The 16,763-nt window shown below is 57.0% G+C and overlaps 2 protein-coding genes across 11 annotated transcripts; one reads left to right on the top strand and one right to left on the bottom strand.

The window, feature by feature from the left end:
• Positions 1-1,657: 1,657 nt before the first annotated feature.
• On the bottom strand, positions 1,658-12,101 carry SPRED3 (sprouty related EVH1 domain containing 3). 7 transcript variants are annotated; one of them, XM_086352322.1, is made up of 6 exons: positions 11,651-12,087; positions 9,916-10,096; positions 8,635-8,803; positions 8,453-8,529; positions 5,894-6,037; positions 1,658-5,194 (listed from the first exon to the last, which is right to left on the bottom strand). In XM_086352322.1, exons 1-6 carry the CDS (start codon positions 11,962-11,964, stop codon positions 4,529-4,531), a joined length of 1,551 nt encoding a protein of 516 aa, XP_086208448.1. In that variant the 5' UTR covers positions 11,965-12,087; the 3' UTR covers positions 1,658-4,528. The 7 variants fall into 7 exon arrangements, with proteins under 7 accessions (XP_086208448.1, XP_086208449.1, XP_086208452.1 ...); XM_086352323.1 differs by having other exon boundaries at positions 10,009-10,096; XM_086352326.1 differs by having other exon boundaries at positions 11,655-11,793.
• A 185-nt stretch (positions 12,102-12,286) lies between these two features.
• GGN (gametogenetin) lies at positions 12,287-16,456 on the top strand. 4 transcript variants are annotated; one of them, XM_086352321.1, is made up of 3 exons: positions 12,287-12,379; positions 13,492-15,408; positions 16,279-16,456. In XM_086352321.1, the coding sequence occupies exons 2-3, from the start codon at positions 13,511-13,513 to the stop codon at positions 16,394-16,396; spliced, it is 2,016 nt and encodes a 671-aa protein (XP_086208447.1). In that variant the 5' UTR covers positions 12,287-12,379; positions 13,492-13,510; the 3' UTR covers positions 16,397-16,456. The 4 variants fall into 4 exon arrangements, with proteins under 4 accessions (XP_086208447.1, XP_086208444.1, XP_086208446.1 ...); XM_086352318.1 differs by lacking the exon at positions 12,287-12,379 and adding an exon at positions 12,382-12,508; XM_086352320.1 differs by lacking the exon at positions 12,287-12,379 and adding an exon at positions 12,590-12,721.
• The last annotated feature ends 307 nt before the right edge of the window (positions 16,457-16,763 follow it).

The following is a 16,763-nucleotide window of genomic DNA, read 5'->3' as shown; positions in this document are numbered from 1 at the left end:
AGAGACTCGGAGGAGAAAAAGAGCCAGAACCTGATTCTTAGGGGGAAGTCTACCCTTAATCTGGTTCCTCCATAGTCCTGTCTACTCCATGGCTGGGTACTGGGTGAGGAGGGGGCAGCAGTTATTGATCTTAATATTAAAAATTGTTCAGACCAAAGCCATGGAGTTATAACCTTGACTCTTTTTATGGTGTACTCCTTATTTAAATTGAGCTTCCCTGGTGCTTTAGATGGTAAAGAATCTGCCTGCAATTTGGGAGACTGGGTTTGATCCCTGGGTCAGGAAGATCCCCTGGAGAAGGGAATGGCAACCCACTTCAGTATTCTTGCCTGGGAAATCCCATGGACAGAGGAGCCTGGTGGGCTACAGTCCATTGGGTCACAAAGAGTTAGACACAACTCAGTGACTAAACCACCACCACCTCTTAGGATAAAGAAGGTGGGATAATGACTTTACAACTAAGCAGCTGAGACTTTCACTTTCATACCTAAATTGAACTTGACCATTATCTTGCCCACTTCTCCTGGCCTCTGCTCCTCTCACCCTGGTCCTGTGCACCACTGTCTCCCCTGGACCATTCTAGCAGCCTCCTCCCTGTCTCCAAGCCTCCCCCCTGCCGCCTCCACCAGCCCACCAGGATCTGTCCCCACAGGCAGCCAAAGGGAACCTGTGAATAACTGAGTCAGGTCACATCTGCTGTGACATAGAAGCTCCAAGCTGCCATGTTGGAGACTTCCTGTAGCTTCATGTCACTCAGGGTGAACAGCAAAGTCCATGCAATGGCTTGCAAGGTCCCAGAGATCTTCCCTGTCACCTTTACCCCTTCTTTCACCTTTCTATCTCCTAAGCACCCTCCTGCTCTTGCTCCTCCCCCTCTCCAGCTCCCTTGACATCCCTCAGATTTACCAGACATGCTCCTCCCTCAGGGCCTTGCACGACTGTCCTTTTTACCTGGAATGCTCTTCCTACAGACATCCCCAGGACTCCCTCACCTTCAGGGCTATTTAAATGCCAGCCTCCTCCATGGGGCCTCCCTGACCACCAAGGCAATAACTGTCTGTATCCCCCATCTTCACTTTATTTTTTCTTTATAGGATATATCATTTCTTAGTGGTAAAGAACCCACCTGCCTATGCAGGAGACATAAGAAACACGGGTTCAATCCCTGGGTTGGGAAGAGCCCCTGGAAAAGATCATGGCAACCCACTCCAGTATTCTTGCCTGGAGAATTCCATGGACAGAGGAGCCTGATGGTCTATAGTCCATAGGGTTGCAGAGAGTCAAAGAGTTGGACACGACTGAAGTAACTCAGCATGTACGCATATATCATTTCTAATATGTTATCTCCTTCATTATATCTTATCTCCTTCACTAACATGCTATCTCCTTCACATGTTGTCTCCTTCACTATAAAGTTCACAAGTTTCTTGTGGGAAAGAAATTTTCTGTTCACTGTTTTATCCCCAGCACCTAGAACAGGGCTTGGTGTACAACAAGTGTTCAGTAAATGTACTTGTGGAGTGATTGGATGTATAAAATTCAGCCAGAGGGTCTGCTTGGGACTAAAGGATGAGAAGGGGAAAGGAGGATTTGTCTGGTCTGGTGACTCAGGAAGGTGAGCGGATGGGGTGCATCAATGCAAATAAAGAACACAGGCTGAGACTTTGTCACAGACATTTCTTGGAGCCGATATCTCATGCCCCCTCCCCCAATGACAAGGCTGGTCTTCGGCCCCCATCCTCCCCCACTACTTCAGCCTGCACTGATAACAATATTGAGGTCACAGACTGGCTTAGAATCAAGATCAGGAAGATAAATGTCGAGGTGCCTCCCCCAAGCCTGGGGGCCAAGCATCCAATCTGAGGGGCAAGCAGCTGGGAAATTGGGCCTGGGGGCTCCAGGGTTTGAGGTCTTCCTGGCTCCCAGGGTCATCCCTCCATGCACCCCTGATTTAGGGGTGATGAAGAGTAATCATGGATCAGAGGTGGGTATTAGCAGGGAGCAGGACTGGGAGACCTGGGAGAGGCGGTGCTGGGAGGTGGGAGCCAGGGAACCTTCCCCCAGCCCCCACCACTTCATCCACAGATCCCACAGCACCTTACAGCACTCTGGTCCCCCGTCCCACCCCTCCCCAAAACGAGGTAGGTTAAGAATGGAGCTTCCCCCCGCCCACCACGGAAGGGAGGAGACCGAGGCACAGAGAGGGGGATGGGGACCCAGGCTGCCCCAGCCCCTCGTCCCTCCGCCCTCAGCTCTGGTGGGTCTGACACTGATGAGAGCTGGGCAGAGTGGGGATGGGAGGGACACCCCTCATTTCTCTCACCCATCCCAGGGTCTGGTTGAGAGAGCTGAATCTCACAGGTTCCGGATGTAATAAATAGTTAATAATTTAAAGGAAGTGACAGGAGGATCCATCCCTCTGGCCCCCTTGACCTATCCCTTGAACCCCCACAAGGCCATCCAGGTCTGGGTAATGAGGAAAGGTAAGGGCACACTTCAAGATGCCTAGGACCAGATTTAGGTCCCAAGCCCAAACAACATTGAGATGGTGTTGCTCCAAGACCGTGATCTCCCCCATGCAGGCTGTCAGATCCGTGGTACACTAGAAGTCCCATTCCATTGAAGAGAAAGCGATCTTGGAATCCCCTTTTCCCAGAAGAGGAGTCTCAGAAGGCCATGAACCAGGCTTTCAAACTTTCTGAAACAACCCCCAACTCTGAGATGGACGTGAAGGGGTTAACAGAGGGGCAGAACATGAAAGGCTTGGACTAAGGCTAGGACTCAACGTTGGGCTTGGGAGAGAGTCTGCAAGGCTGGGAATTGTGTGGGTGTGGGTGTGTATAGGTGTGAGTGTGCAACCACGGGCATTTGTGCCAATAGAGCCATATCTAGTTGCCTTTGTGCAACTTACACAAATGCACACCTTCCTCTGAAGGCACAGCATAGCCAGCCCCACTCACAGCCTTGGCTGTGAGCCTTTGTTTAGTGAACAGCCTGCACACTCATCTATGGCAATGCTAGTTCCTAGATATGGGAGCAGGGAAGCTCTTGGGTGGTCCTGGAATCCAGTAACATTAGCTCAAAATGTTTTTTTTTTTTTTCCCTTTAGGGTAAAGGGTAGTTCTGTATGATACTGAGAGCTTGGGCCGGGGCTCTTAGGACTAGAATTCTGAGAGTGTGGGACCTTGGGGTTTCAGGGGCCTGTGGACAGCAGGATTCAACGGGCAGCAGGTCTCAGGAGATGCACAAGCTGGGCCTGGAAATTATCAGGCTAGAGAGGTTGGAATCCAAAAAAAATCTGGGATCTGAAGGTGTGAAAGTCCCAGGGCACCTCAGATTTGTTTCTGGCATGGAGGGGCCAAGGTCTTGGGTCAGGGACAATCCCAATACTGTGTAGGCTTGAGTTCTGAATTTGGAGGGTCAATGGCACCTTAGGGTCTTGATGGAGTGCTCTTAAAGCACTCTGGGGCCGCTCAGGGGCAAGGGGTCAGAGGTCTGAGTTGCCATGAATGTCCCATCTTCTGGGAACTGGGCTCCTAGCCTTTTGGGGACTGGGAATATGTGGGTACAAAGAAGCTGAAGATTCCAGGATGATCTGGGGCTTGAAATCCAAGTCCAAGGAGGTTTGGAAGAAGGGTATCTGAAGGGCTGGGACCCATGTCTTAGACCCTGAGGTACTGGTGGCCTTCAGTCCTAGATCAGTCCTATATATATAGGACTTCAGAGTTCTATATATGGAATTGAAAATTCCTGGGAACACCAGCTTGGGATGGGTGGGTCTACAGAGGTCTTTGATCCTTGGCTCACAGAGCATCTCGGAGTCTGACTTCTGGATCTTGGGCCATGTGCATGTGGGAAGGAGGGCTCTGAGGTGGATCTCCCAAGTCATTTGGGTGAGAGAAGAGCCGTTTGAGCACATCCAAGGACTCGGGGCATCTTAAGAGGATTTGGTGTCTAAGAAGTCCTGGGGCTACAAGAACATCTTAGATACAGGTACCCCAGGTTTTAGGTGCATTCAAGAATCATTGGGGGGTGATTCCAGGTACTATGATTTAAGATCTGGGAGTAACTGTATACAGGTAGGGTCAGGTTCTGGCCACTCTTAATTATTGGGCTGTAATCTGACGGGGTTCATGGTGCCAGGCATGACGGGGGTCTAGGTTGGTAATTTGAACAGGGAGTCAGGATGAGCCCGGCTCTCAGGGATCTGTGTGCTCCCTGCCTGCCTGGGGTGAAGAGTCTGGGGATCCCTGGAATCTCCTGTCTAGGTCGGGGTGGGGGTTGAGAACAGGAAGCCAGAACTCAGGGTGCCTGGAACCTCTTGGACAGACATCCCAATGAAGCTGGTTCTGGGGTCTCTCAGTCCTACATTTGGGGTCCAGGTTTCAGGTCTGGGGTCTCTCAATCCAAACTCAAGCTCCAAGTTCCGGGTGTGCCTAGGTTTGGGTTTGGGGTCCGAACGGAGTCCGGGGTCCTGGACCCTCAATTTGGGGTCCTCGGTCCGGCTACCGGACCCATCAGGCCGTTCTCACCGCGCAGCCTCTTCGTGGCGACCTCCACAGCCGGCGCAGCCGCATCGCGCCGCGACCCAGTGGCATGCACGCAGGGGCGCGTAGCAGCAGAGGCAGGGCACCGCGAGCGAGAGGGCAGCCAGAGCGGCCCAGCGCGCGGCGGGGCGCGGGTGGCCCGGCTCGCAGGCGCATGGGTCCGAGAAGTCGCCCTCGGCATCCGACAGGCAGTGGTAGAGCAAACTCTCAGCGCACCACAGGCAGCTGAGACGGCGCACAAGCAGGCGACCCGGGTCCGGGGCCTCGGCGCAGCGGCCGCCACGACCATCAGCGCGACGGCGGAAGAGCGCGCGGCAGTGCACGCAGCGCGCCGCCTCCTCCGCCTCCGGGGAGGCCTTGGCTGGCGCAGGGGCCGGGCCAGGGCCTGGGGGTGGGCGAGCCGGGGGTGCTGGAGGAGCAGCCTCGGTGAGAGGAGCGGGTAGGACTGCGGGGGGCCCCAGGGCTGCGCCCCTCAAAGCGCCGGTCTTGGCGAAGCGCACGACGCAGGTGGACAGGGCGAGGGGCGCGGGCGGCCCCGCACGCCGGTAATCCTCATAGCCGCGGCCGCCCCAGCCCGGGCCCCCTGCCCCAGCCAGGGGCTCTGAAGGCTCCGGAATCCCCATGAATGGTAGGAGCGGAGGGTAGCTCTGTAGGACCAAGATACAGGAGAACAGGTTAACGGGCTCTGTGATCCCCCACATGCCACCACAATCCATCCCGGCCTTAGAAGACACGAGAATCCAAAGACCCAGCCACAGGCCTCATTTATCTTAGCATCCTGTACTGGAATCCTGATTGCCTGGGGTCCCGAACTTCTAAGTCCTCAGCCCATTCCACTCCCAGGGACAGACAGAAGACTCCAGGCACAAGCCCAGACTTTAAGGACTCTTTGGGCCAGGCTCTCAGTCCTGTCCTCTCTCAAGATCCAGGATTCCTGTACCCAGCCCTTCTCAGATTCCTGGACTCCAGCCATCTTCTCCTTCTCCTGCAGGAGTCTGGTCACCAGGTCCCTTTTACTCCCTTGGATATTGAGTCTCACTCCTTGTGAGTTAAGTACTAAAGAACTCCTTCCATGATTACCACCAACTCCCTAATATATATTCATTGTCCAAGTCGTCCCCTAAACCCCTCTGGAATTCAGAGCGTTCCAGTCTCCAAGAGCGCAGGAGACGCGCGGGAAGCCCTCACCCAATCTTCCCAGGAACTAAGCTTCCCAGGCCTAAGCTCCCTCGCCACAAGACATGTCAGCCATCCCTTAGAATCTGTGATTTCTTGCCCCTCTGCGGCCTCAGCTCCCGCCCACTTCGGGACCCCGGCGCCCTGCCCCCTTTTCCCGGGAGCCCCACCTGAGCTGATGAGCGGCGGCGCTGGGGGGGCGTGGCCGGCCCGAAGCCGGAAGCTGACTCCACCGTGACGATGGGGGCCGCCGCTGCGCTGGGAGGCGTCTCCTGGTGGCTGTGACTGGAGGAGGAGTCGCTGTCCACGTGGGACTGGGGGAGATTGGCGGCCTCAGAGCCGGGACCTCTGGCACAGCCGATGCCCTTATATAGACCCCCTCCCATTGCGAGCGAGGGCTCTGCGGCCAGACAGGCCTGGGTTCAAGCCCCGGCAATGCCACTGACTGCTTGTGTGACCTCCGGCAAGTGAGCTCAGCTCTTTGAGCCTCAGTTTCCTCCTCTGTAAAATGGGGATCATAATATTGTCTATTCATAAGGATGTGGTTAGGACCCACTGTAAAGGGCATAAACATGCCTGAAGTACAGGAAGAGCAGGAAATGGTTATGATTATTGGATTCCCTCTTCTTATCTGCTCAGCTCACCAACCTACAGAACATCAAATCATCCTCCCTTCCCAGAACCCCTGTCCCTTGGCCATCAGCTGCCTTCCTGCCTCCTGCCTACCACCACACCTTTAGTGGGGTAGTTCCACCCACCTAGAATGTGTTCCTTCCCGTCCAAACCAAGCTCTGTCCTTTACAAGCTGAAACATCACTTCTCAGACCCTCCATTCCTTTCTGTGACTTGGGAATCATTCCTACCTCAACAGATTACTATCCTCAATAAACATTCATTGAGCACCCGTGACTTGCCAGGCTCGCAAAGGCCATTGGGAGGATATGAGATGGAGCACAGAAAGCACAGCATCTTTCCTGAGGAAGCACTCAGTAAATGGGATCTGTCTGTGTGACTTTTGTAGATCCCTCTACATCTCCTATTATACTGGGAAGCCCCCCTTTCTGCCCAGGGAACCAGGTTTGTTCCTCCATGTGTTCTTGAGACATTCCCATTGTTCCCAGCAAGGGCCAAATCGAATCCGACATTATGTGCATTTATTCATTCAATCAATTTATTCAACACATATTTACTGAACACTTACTGTCTACCAGGCACTGTTTTAAGCATTGAAGATGCAGCAAGAAAGCAACAAAAGATCCTTGCCCTCCTGGAGCAGACATTCTAGCATGGGAGATGGATAGTAAAGTCATAGATAAGAAAATTGTCTATTGGGAGAGGAAATAAAACTATCTTAGAAGATGGGGGAAAGAACAAGATAAGGAGAATTAGGAGACTGCAGTTTTACACAGGTTACTCAGGGAGGGCCTCAGGGCTTCCCTGATGGCTCAGTGGTAAAGAATGCACCTGCCAATGCAGGAGCCTGGGTTTGATCCCTGGGTTGGGAAGATCCTCTGGAGTAGGAAATGGCAACCCACTCCATTATTCTTGCCTGGAAATCCCATGGACAGAAGAATTTGGTAGGCTACAGTCCACAGGTTCGCAAAGAGTCAGATGCAACTTAGCAACTGAATAACAACAGGGAGGGCCCTCACTGAGGAGGAGACTACATGTGTAAAGCCCTGAAGGAAGTAAGAGAATAAGCCATGTGGAAATTTGGGAATGTTCCAAGAGGACCAGCCAGTGCAAAAGCCCTGAGACAGGAGTCTGTCTTCCCTTTTGACTTAACAGTGAGGAGGCCAATGTGGCTGGAGCCTAGTGAGCATGAGGGAGAGTAATAGGGGGCCAGTTGGTGTGGGGTCTTATGTGCCTCTGTGAGGACTTTGTCCTTTACCAGGAGTGAGATGGAGCCCCGGTAGGATTCTAAGTGGAGGATATCCGTGATCAGACTTAGATGTCAGTAGGGTCCCTCTGGCTGTGTGGGAGGAAAGGAGATGGAGGAGGGGGGCAGTTGATGATGAGCAGCTGATGAGACAGTCCAGTTGGGAGATGAGCTTGAATAGTCACCAGGCTGGAGGCACAGTCTGATCATTTTGAAAGTAGAGCCAGGGAATTCCCTGGAGGTCCCAGTAGTTAGGACTTGGTGCTTTCACTGACCGGCCCAAGTTCCATCCCTGGTTGGGGAACTAAGATCCTGTGTGCTGTGAGGTGATGCCAACTTTTTAAAAAAAGAAAGTGGAAAAAAGAAAGTGGAGCCAATATGTGCTGAGAGACTAGATGAGGGGGCATTAAAAAAGGAAAGGAGTCAAGGATGGCTCCAAGGTTTGTACCTTGAGCAACTAGAAGGTTGGATTTCCCATTGATTTGTTCATCTATTTACTTTTAATATTTATTCATTTTAATAGTGTACCTTAAAAAAAATTTTCTGCCTTTCCACACTAGAATAGAAGCTCCACGAGGAAAGAGACTTTATTCTATTCACTGATGTATCCCCAGTGCTTAAAACACTTCTTATGGAAGGTGTTCAATAAATACCCTTGGATGAATGGGTATATCATAATAGAACAGAAAAACTAAAATCACTGGGATTGAAATTGACACTAATCGTTTTTGGCCCAAATTTGTGTCCCCAGCACGTGATACAAAGTAGATACACAGTAGGTGCTCAAGAATGTTTGCAGAATAGAAATAGCCCCCTGCCCTCCCGGCAGCGTTGCACCCAGGAGACTCACCGTCAGAGGGCAGGGGGTCTCTGCAGTGTCCTGGGAAGGGGAGGAGGAAGAGGAGGAGGAGGAGGGGGTGAGCGAGCCTGGGGTAGGGAGAGAGGCAGAGCAGTGAGTTCTCGGGGCCAAGCTTCTCCCACTCCCCACCCAAACCAGCCCAGGCTCCAGCCCCCACCGCCTGCATCACTCACCTCGACCCAGAGCAGCCAGCGCTGCCAGCAGGCTCTTCTGAAACTCATCTGCCTCGGCCGGGCTCTGAAACGTCAGCCCGAACTTGCAGTCACCCAGGCTCCAGTGATGGAAGATGGGGTTCACCTTGTTGTAAACCAAGCCTGGCCTCAGGGTACACTCCAAGGTGATCTGAAGTGGGGGCAGGCAGGAAGGGTCCAGGTCAGACATTCCCTTCCTGCCAGAGCACCTCACACATCTCATTCCCCATCCCAGGTGCACCCTTGAACCCCGATCACACCCCGATATTGAGCACACCTCCGATACTCCAATATTTCCCCCCAAACCCTTGATCTCTACATTTTCCTAACACCTCCCTCCCTCTGATATCTCAGTAGGCACCCCAAATTTTATTGGATGCCTCAAAAAATGTTAACCTCCTTCTGATAGCCAGTATCGCCCATCTGACTCACTTGTACTCCCCAAGCTTTACTGAACATCTCAAAATGTTAATCCCCTTCTGATGCCCCAGTAATCTCCCCAAATACTACCCCCCAAATTTTTTTTAATCAAAATCCCACAGATTTCCCCTCAGATGCTGGTCAACACCCTAGATGTTCTCCCATCTTCTTGCCCAACATCACCATATTTTTTTCCACACCATTTCAAATCCCCCTACACTATTCCTTCCAACCCCTGCTCTGAAATGCAAGCCTTACCCCAAGCCTTTTCGAACAATCCAAACCTTTCTACTACATCCCCAGCTGAAACGTCAACAGTCTCTTTCCATTTCATGCCAGACAGCCCAGAATATTGCTGCTGAACCCACAACAGGATGGTAAACCCTATGTGACACTTCCAGATGGTCCCCCCACCAAAGGCCTCCATATACTTAGGCCAGAGGGGCAGGTGGTGTAAAATTCCCGGGGTGAGGATCTCTGAGCAAGATGGAGCCACGGGGAGGGTTTTGAGCCAGCAGAGGAGGGATGTGATCTGAGTCAGGTGTTAGCCCAGCCCCAGTGGAACAGGCTGAGGTTGGGGGAGGGAGCAGGACGACAAGGAGACCAGTGAGCAGGCTGCTGTGGCCGTCCAGTGGGCAGTGGCAGGGGACAGGACCTGTTTGACACCCTCAATAGTCCCCAAACTCCCCACTCTCATCCAGAGGACAGAGTCACTTCCAGCTCCATCCCACACCCGGGTTTGATTTCGGCTGGGAGATGACCTGACCTCACCTCTGCATTCCCAGCCCCATCCCCCTACTTCCCCACACCCCCACCCCACCCCCACGCCCCAGGGTGGCTCACTTTCTGGTCCCGGAGGCGCTCCCCGTGGATGACGTAGTGCCCCTGGCGGGCCCCCCCCTCGGGCCTGGCCCCTCGGACCCGACATACGCTCACCTGGCTGAGGCCCCCGCCCCCCACAGGCAGCCAGCCCCCACTGGAGTCATCTCGGGCCATCACCACGGCTCGGACCCGAACCATGTACCTGGAGGAGGTAGGGGGACAGGGACAATATGGTCAGTGAGCGTCATTCCTGCTCTCCCAGTCAGTGTTTCCCCAACCCTCACCTCCCCTCTTCATCCCTCACAGCCCGATCTACTGTTTCCTTAGTCACCCATACTCCCCTTACCTTCTACACCCACCTCCTTCCCCATGCCCACCTTCTGCCCATACCCGTCACCTCTCTTATGCCCACCTTCTTCCAGCATGGCTTCTTTCTTCCTCTTGCCATCTCTTTTCTCCCATGCCTACCTCCTTCTCCATATCTACCTTTTTTTTCCATACTCACCTTGCCTCCCTTTCCCCATCTTCCCCATCCTCACCCCCAGAGCTTCGTTCTTCCACTTCCCTTCCTCCTCCTGCTCATCCCCTATCAACCCTGTCTCCTTCTCCTCCCTCAGCACGTACCCACAGCCCCACCCATCGTCCCCCTCACAGCTGGGTGCCTGCGCATATGTATTTTCTTAGAGCCCATCAACTCAGCTCCAGTCCCCCCTACACTGCCTCCGCACCCTGCCACCCAGGCCACTGGCTGGGTGAGAAACCCAGGCTGTCTTCCTCCCCAACCCCCCCCCCCACCCCTTCCCGGATTTATGAATGAGACCGGATGCAAAGCTCACTGAGTCACCCAGCAACGGGAGATGGGCAGGGAGCAGGGAGAGAACCAGAAATGGCCAGAGACAGGCCGAAAGGGAGATGGAGGCAGAGGAAGCCAGAAACGGGCGATCGAGAGTCATCCAGAGAGCATTTCATTCACAAAAATCAAGCCTGCTCCCTCAGGCCCCTGCCGAGGAAAGGCAAGGGGGAGAGATTGCAGGGTGAGGGGTTGGGGGAGGAACTGATCCCTCCTCCTTTCCCTCCCCGCCCCAGCATCCTTCAGAACCATCTTACCCCGCCCCCCAGCTCAGGGGACGTAGCCCTCCGCCCATAATAGGGATCAGCGTCCAACCCCTCACTACCACCTAGCGCTGGGACATTGGAGCCCCGGCCTTAGGGACCCCAGCAACGAGCTCTAGCCCCTTCCCCTACCAGTAGGCTGCCGGGTTTCCCCAGTCCTTCGGGAGGGGAGGGGGAGGCTGCAGCGCCCCCAGCCCCCTTTTCTCAATGGGATGGGATTTTGTGAATGAGCAGTCACGTGACGCTGCTTCCTTTGTCCGCCCGCCTCCCCCGACAACAGGTGAAACAGAGAGAGGGCAGGGGTCCTCTCCAGGGCCTACTGGGATGGGACGCCGGGATTTCTGGATGCCCTACGCTCTTCACACAGCTGTTCCCCGGGGGGGAGTGGTCCCCTGAGTTCCTCAATGGTGAGGGTCCAGTACGGAATTTTATGAATGGGGAGTCCTCGGAGGAAGTCCAGGCCCCCTAAATGGTGACCGATACCCCAAATGGCTGCCGCGCAGTTCAGGGGCCCCCACCTCCTTTTCCTTCCAGCCAGGGTCTGGGGGGCGCCCGGGTGGGCAGGAGGCGCAGCGCGGTCCTGGCCGCCCCCTCATCGTGACAGGCGGTCCGTCAGCCCCCGCCCCCTCGCCCCCCTCGGCACCTGCCTGGGAGGCTCCGGCCGGGCTCCGAGCGGTGGCGACGTGGCCTCCTCCTCCTCCTCTTCCTCCTGTTCGCTCCGGCTCCCTCGCTGGCTCCGGCGGCGCTAGAGACGGGCACCGGGAGCCGGGGCGCAGGGGGAGGGAGGGGGAAGATGGGTGGGGGGGAGGGGGCGGCTTGGGGGAGGGGTAAACGCGAGGCAGGCGCACTTGCCCGCTGGGTCCTAGAGCCCGGCAGTGGCTCTAGCGAACAGCCCCCCAGCCCGCATTTTCTCAGGATCCAGAAAGGATCCCCTACTTTCCCACCCATCCGCGCCATTGGCCCCTGAGGATATGGAGAAGGGGTCCAGGACGGAGCCTGCTCTCAAGATTCTATAGAGGCGAGGGTCTACGTTTGCGGTTCTAAATGGGAGGGGCTGGGTGCCTGACTGGGTTCGAAATGGGGTGGGGCGAGAAGGGAGCCTTCGCAAGGGGGCGGGGTCGGAGGGCCTAGAGGTGGAGAGGGTGCGGACGCCGAAGGCGCGGACGAGCGCGTGCGTCAGGGAAGGGGCGGGCCCACGGAGGAAGGGCCTTCTAGGCCGGCCCGAGGAAGGACAGGGTCTTGGGAAGAGAGGTTGCTAGGTCTTAGAAGGGCGGAGCTTATAAGTAAATTGTCTTTAGGGGCAGGACGACGGAGAGTTCCAAAAGGGAGGAGCTACGTAGCAGAGTTCGTAATGGGCGGGGCTTCGGGAGAGGTAATAACGGAGGGGCGGGGCATTGTAAATGGGCGGGGCTAAAAGAAGGTTCTAAAGGGATGAGGCCTAAGACTACGAGATCTGGGGGGCGGGGAAGAAGACACCGGAGTATTTCAAAGGGAGATCCAGGTTCGTAAGGGGCTGTGCTTAGGATGGCTCACAGGAGGGCGGAGCCTCGAGCTCGGGGGCGGGGCCTAGATCTCGGGGTCCGCCCTCGTTGTCTCGCCCACTTGCCTTCACCCGCACCCCCGTTCTTTTCGGTTATTTTCTGCTACGGCCGTTCCCTGCCCTGCCCTGAGCCCAGGGGGCCGCGGTCTGAACTTTGGTCAGCTGGAGGAGTTGGTGAGTGGCATCCTCCGAGCAAAGGAGGAGCCAAGGAGGAGCTTGGGAAAAGGGGTGGGGCCTGAGTGTGAGGCCTGCCTCTAGACCAGCAGCGGGAAAAGAAATTTAGGATTAAAGCCGGGAAGAGGACAGGACCAAATGATCAACACAGAGAGAGGGATCTGAGGGTTAGAGGTGATGACTGAGGGGTTAGACTGACAAGAATACCAGGAATTGTTAAGCGGAGGCGGGGCCAAACCTGGGGCAGGGGTGGGAGGGGACTTGAGAAGGCCCGATTCTTTGACAATCGGGGGCGGGACAAGAGGGCGGGGCGGGGCTTGGGCCTCTGGAGCCCAGTTAAAGTCCTGGGAAAGTAGCTTGAACTCTTTGTAGGCCTTATAGGCTACAGAAGCCGACATCATGAGTGTCGCGGCCTGCGTGATTGCCAGGGAAGCGGGCAAGACCAATGTCTCGGAGCTTAAAGACTTGAAACGTGGCCACAGTGTAGGGATGTGATATGAGGGACCAGCCAGAGACACAGGGACCGGACCTTAGTACACTAAGAGGATGGGAGACTAAGTATCTGAGCAGCAGCTAGCTGTATGGGGCCATGAGGAAGAAGGCGTGAACGTCAAGAGTCAGGGAACAGGAATGAGGGGAGAAACCAGTGCCTGAGTAGGTCTTGAGGAACAAGGGTAGGCGGTGCTGGCGGACAGGACCAAGTTCAGCCAGCTTCGGGGGGTTCCCCACAGCCCTGGCAGATTGACTGGCTAAAGTTTTTCTGACCACAGTTCCCGACCTCCGTCAGAAATGGGGAACGTGCAGTCGGAGCCGTCCGCGGGCGGGGGCTCCCGAAAAGAGCAGGCCTCGGACCGGTCCTCCGACTCCCGCCGGACATCCCTGGTGGAGCCCGAGGTGACCCCCTCCTCCCCGGCCATGCGCCTGGCTCGCGGGCTGGGCGTCTGGTTCCCTGGCAGCTCCGCGCCCCCGGGACTCCTGGTACCCCCGGAGCCCCAGGCCTCACCCTCACCCCTGCCCCTGACCTTAGAACTGCCCTCGCCAGTGACGCCCCCTTCAGAGGAGGCGGCTGCGGCCGCGGTCTCCACACCACCCCCGCCCCCCGTGGGGACCCTGCTGCCCGCGCCGTCTAAGTGGCGAAAACCCATGGGCACTCCAGTGCCCCGGATCCGCGGTCTGCTGGAGGCGAGTCATCGAGGCCAGGGTGACCCTCCGAGCCTCCGCCCGCTGCCGCCGCCATCCCTGCAACTAGCCGAAGAGGACCCCGACCCTGTCCCGAGGGCCCCATCTCCGACTCCGCCGCCCGTGGAGCCGCGGAAGCCGCCACTACCGCCACCTTCCGACGGGCAGCACCCGGACCGCAGAATCACTCCTGCTCTGGCCACACCCGCCGCAACCCCTACGGAAAGCCAGGCCAGACTCGGCAGCGAGGGCCAGACGGCCAGCGGGGCCCGCAGCGGGGCACCTCCCCAAGCAGGCGAGGGCGAAATGGCCAGGCCTGCGGCCTCCGAGTCCGGCCTGAGTCTGTTGTGTAAAGTCACCTTCAAGTCGGGGCCCCCGCTGCCCCCTGCGGCAGCGTCGAGTTCTTTAGCCACTAAAGCCTCTCTGGGGGGCGGCGGCGGCGGCGGCGGACTCTTCGCCGCCTCGGGCGCCATCTCCTACGCTGAGGTCCTGAAGCAGGGGCCCCTGGCTCCAGGGGCCTCTCGCCCCTCGGGAGAGGTGCCTCGGGCAACTCAGGAAGCAGAGGGCGGCGATGGAGACGGCGAGGGGTGTTCTGGACCCCCCTCGGCTTCTGCGTCCCACGCCCGGACTCTTCCGCCGCCACCTTACACCACCTTCCCAGGCTCGAAGCCCAAATTTGACTGGGTAAGCCCTCCTGATGGCCCTGAACGCCACTTTCGCTTCAATGGAGCTGGCGGAGGCGTCGGGGCGCCCAGACGACGCGCAGCCGCTTTCTCAGGGCCCTGGGGCTCCGCACCGCCTGCTTCAGGGCAGATGCATCCTGCTCCCGGGTCCCGGAGGCCCGCACCCGCCTTGCTGGCGCCGCCTATGTTCATCTTCCCGGCGCCCACCAATGGCGAGCCTGTGCGCCCCCGGCCTCCCGGCCCGCCGGAGCTGATGCCGCCGCCGCCGCCCACGCCACCACCCACGCCGCCTCCAGCGCCGCCTCCCACACCGCAGCCGCCCGTGATCCAGACAACGCCGCTGCCCGTGACGCTCCCGCCCGCCCCGGGCCCGGGCCACTTGGAGTCGGCCGTGACTCCCGCCCCGGCTCCCTCTCTGTCCTCCGCCTTGGCTGCTGACCAGGCCCAGGTCCCGGCCCCGGCCCCGGCCCCGGCCCCGGCCCCATCCCCGGCTCCAGCTCCCACTGTGGCCGAGCCATTGCCACCTGCGCCCGCGCCCGCGCCCGCCAAGACCCGCACGCGCAGGAACAAGGGTCCCCGTGCAGCCCGCGCGGTTCCGCGTGAGGATGGCGCCCCCGGAGATGGTCCCCGCGAACGTACAGCCACTACTGTGACTGACAGCGGTGGTGCAGGGGGTGGTGGCAGCGGAGCTCTGCCGGCGGGGACAGCTAACTCGGGCGCCGCGCGCCACTGGCCACCCTTCCAGGTGCTTAACTCCTGTCCCTGCAAGTGTTACTGCCGCCACCAGCCACGCCACCGCCGCCTGCCGAGAAACGTGTCTGCCTGGTGAGGGGAGGTCAGGGAGGAGGGAGGGGAGGGGATACCCCTCCAAGTCTTGAACTTCACTTTCCTGGAGGGGCCCCATTCAACCTTTTGGCCTCCTGACCCCAGCTGTCCCTAGACCCTCCCCTTGGCTGCATCTTAAACCCAACTGAACTCCAACCTTTCAGAACCAATAGGAGCCTTAATAGCACACTGCTCCCTGACAGAGAACACCTTGGCCCAGCCCCTTAGTATCCAGACCTCTGATGGATAACCTCCCTTGTTACTCTCTGGAGCCATCAGGGGTACTGGTCCCAGCTGGCCTGATCCTATTCACTTCCTTGACCCTGTCCCCGATGACATTAAGAAGGACCATGTCCCAAGCTCTTCAGGGACAGAGAAGATGATGGTCTTCTGGAACCAAATGGTTATAAATGCAGGCTTCCAAAGGAAGCCCCAGGCCTAGTCCCTGACTCCTGACCGCTCCAGTCTTTGACCACCAGAGGGCCCTGATGTCCCAGTCCTTGTCCTGCAGAGATTACCCTTGATTCTGCAGATTCAGGGGAGACACTGCATCCTCCGGTTACCTCTCCTTCACCCCTTAATCTCAGAATCTGGTCATCATCCGGGTCTGTTTCCTGGGTCCTGAGTCACAGGGAGACCCTCTGCCCTGGAACCTCTGGGGCTCAGCTGGGGCCTGGAGGGGGAGTTGGGGGAACCATTATCACCAGCCCTCAGCTCTCTTTCCTACTAAGTTTATTACTCAGATACAGCCCTGATCTAAACTCCCTTTGGGATATTCAGTCATGGTCTCTTATACAGATGGAGAGAGAGGAGCCTAGAATGGGTAAAGGCCTGGCCACACAGGTTCTGATGATTCTACCCTCCCTGTAGGCTGAGCACACCCACCAACCACCTGAGTGAGCCACCCTGGGTCGCCACCATCAAGCTGGCCGGCTCCCTGGTAGCCGGGCTGGAGCACTATGACTTGCAGGCTACCCATTCCAACTGAGTAGTCTGCCCAATGCCCTCTGCCTCCCCCTCCTTGACAATAAAATAACTATCCAGATGCCGAGATGCCTGCCAGCTAAGGGTTGGAGGGCTGAGGTGGGGCAGAGGTCTCCCTGAAAGCACCGTATCCTGCGAACAGGAAGCTGGACCAGGACCAGCAATAAGGGAGGTTCTGTTCACCCAGCATGTGGACTGATGAGGCCACAGGTGAGACGTTCTCATTCCCCTTAATATCAACTGCATTTCCAACCAATCAATCTGGTGCCAAGCTCAGGGTTTAGCACAAATCACTCTGGAAAGCAGGAATGATTCATTCCCATTATGCAGCTGGGGAAACTGACTCAAAGAAAATCTTGAAAATCACACAA

This window comes from Bos grunniens, chromosome 18 (assembly GCF_055505025.1).
Source record: "Bos grunniens cultivar Pamir isolate PY7600 chromosome 18, Bosgru_T2T1.0, whole genome shotgun sequence".
Classification (NCBI taxonomy): Eukaryota; Metazoa; Chordata; class Mammalia; order Artiodactyla; family Bovidae; genus Bos; species Bos grunniens.
Note: the sequence above shows the minus strand (reverse complement) of the source record. Positions and strands in the feature narration are given on the sequence as shown.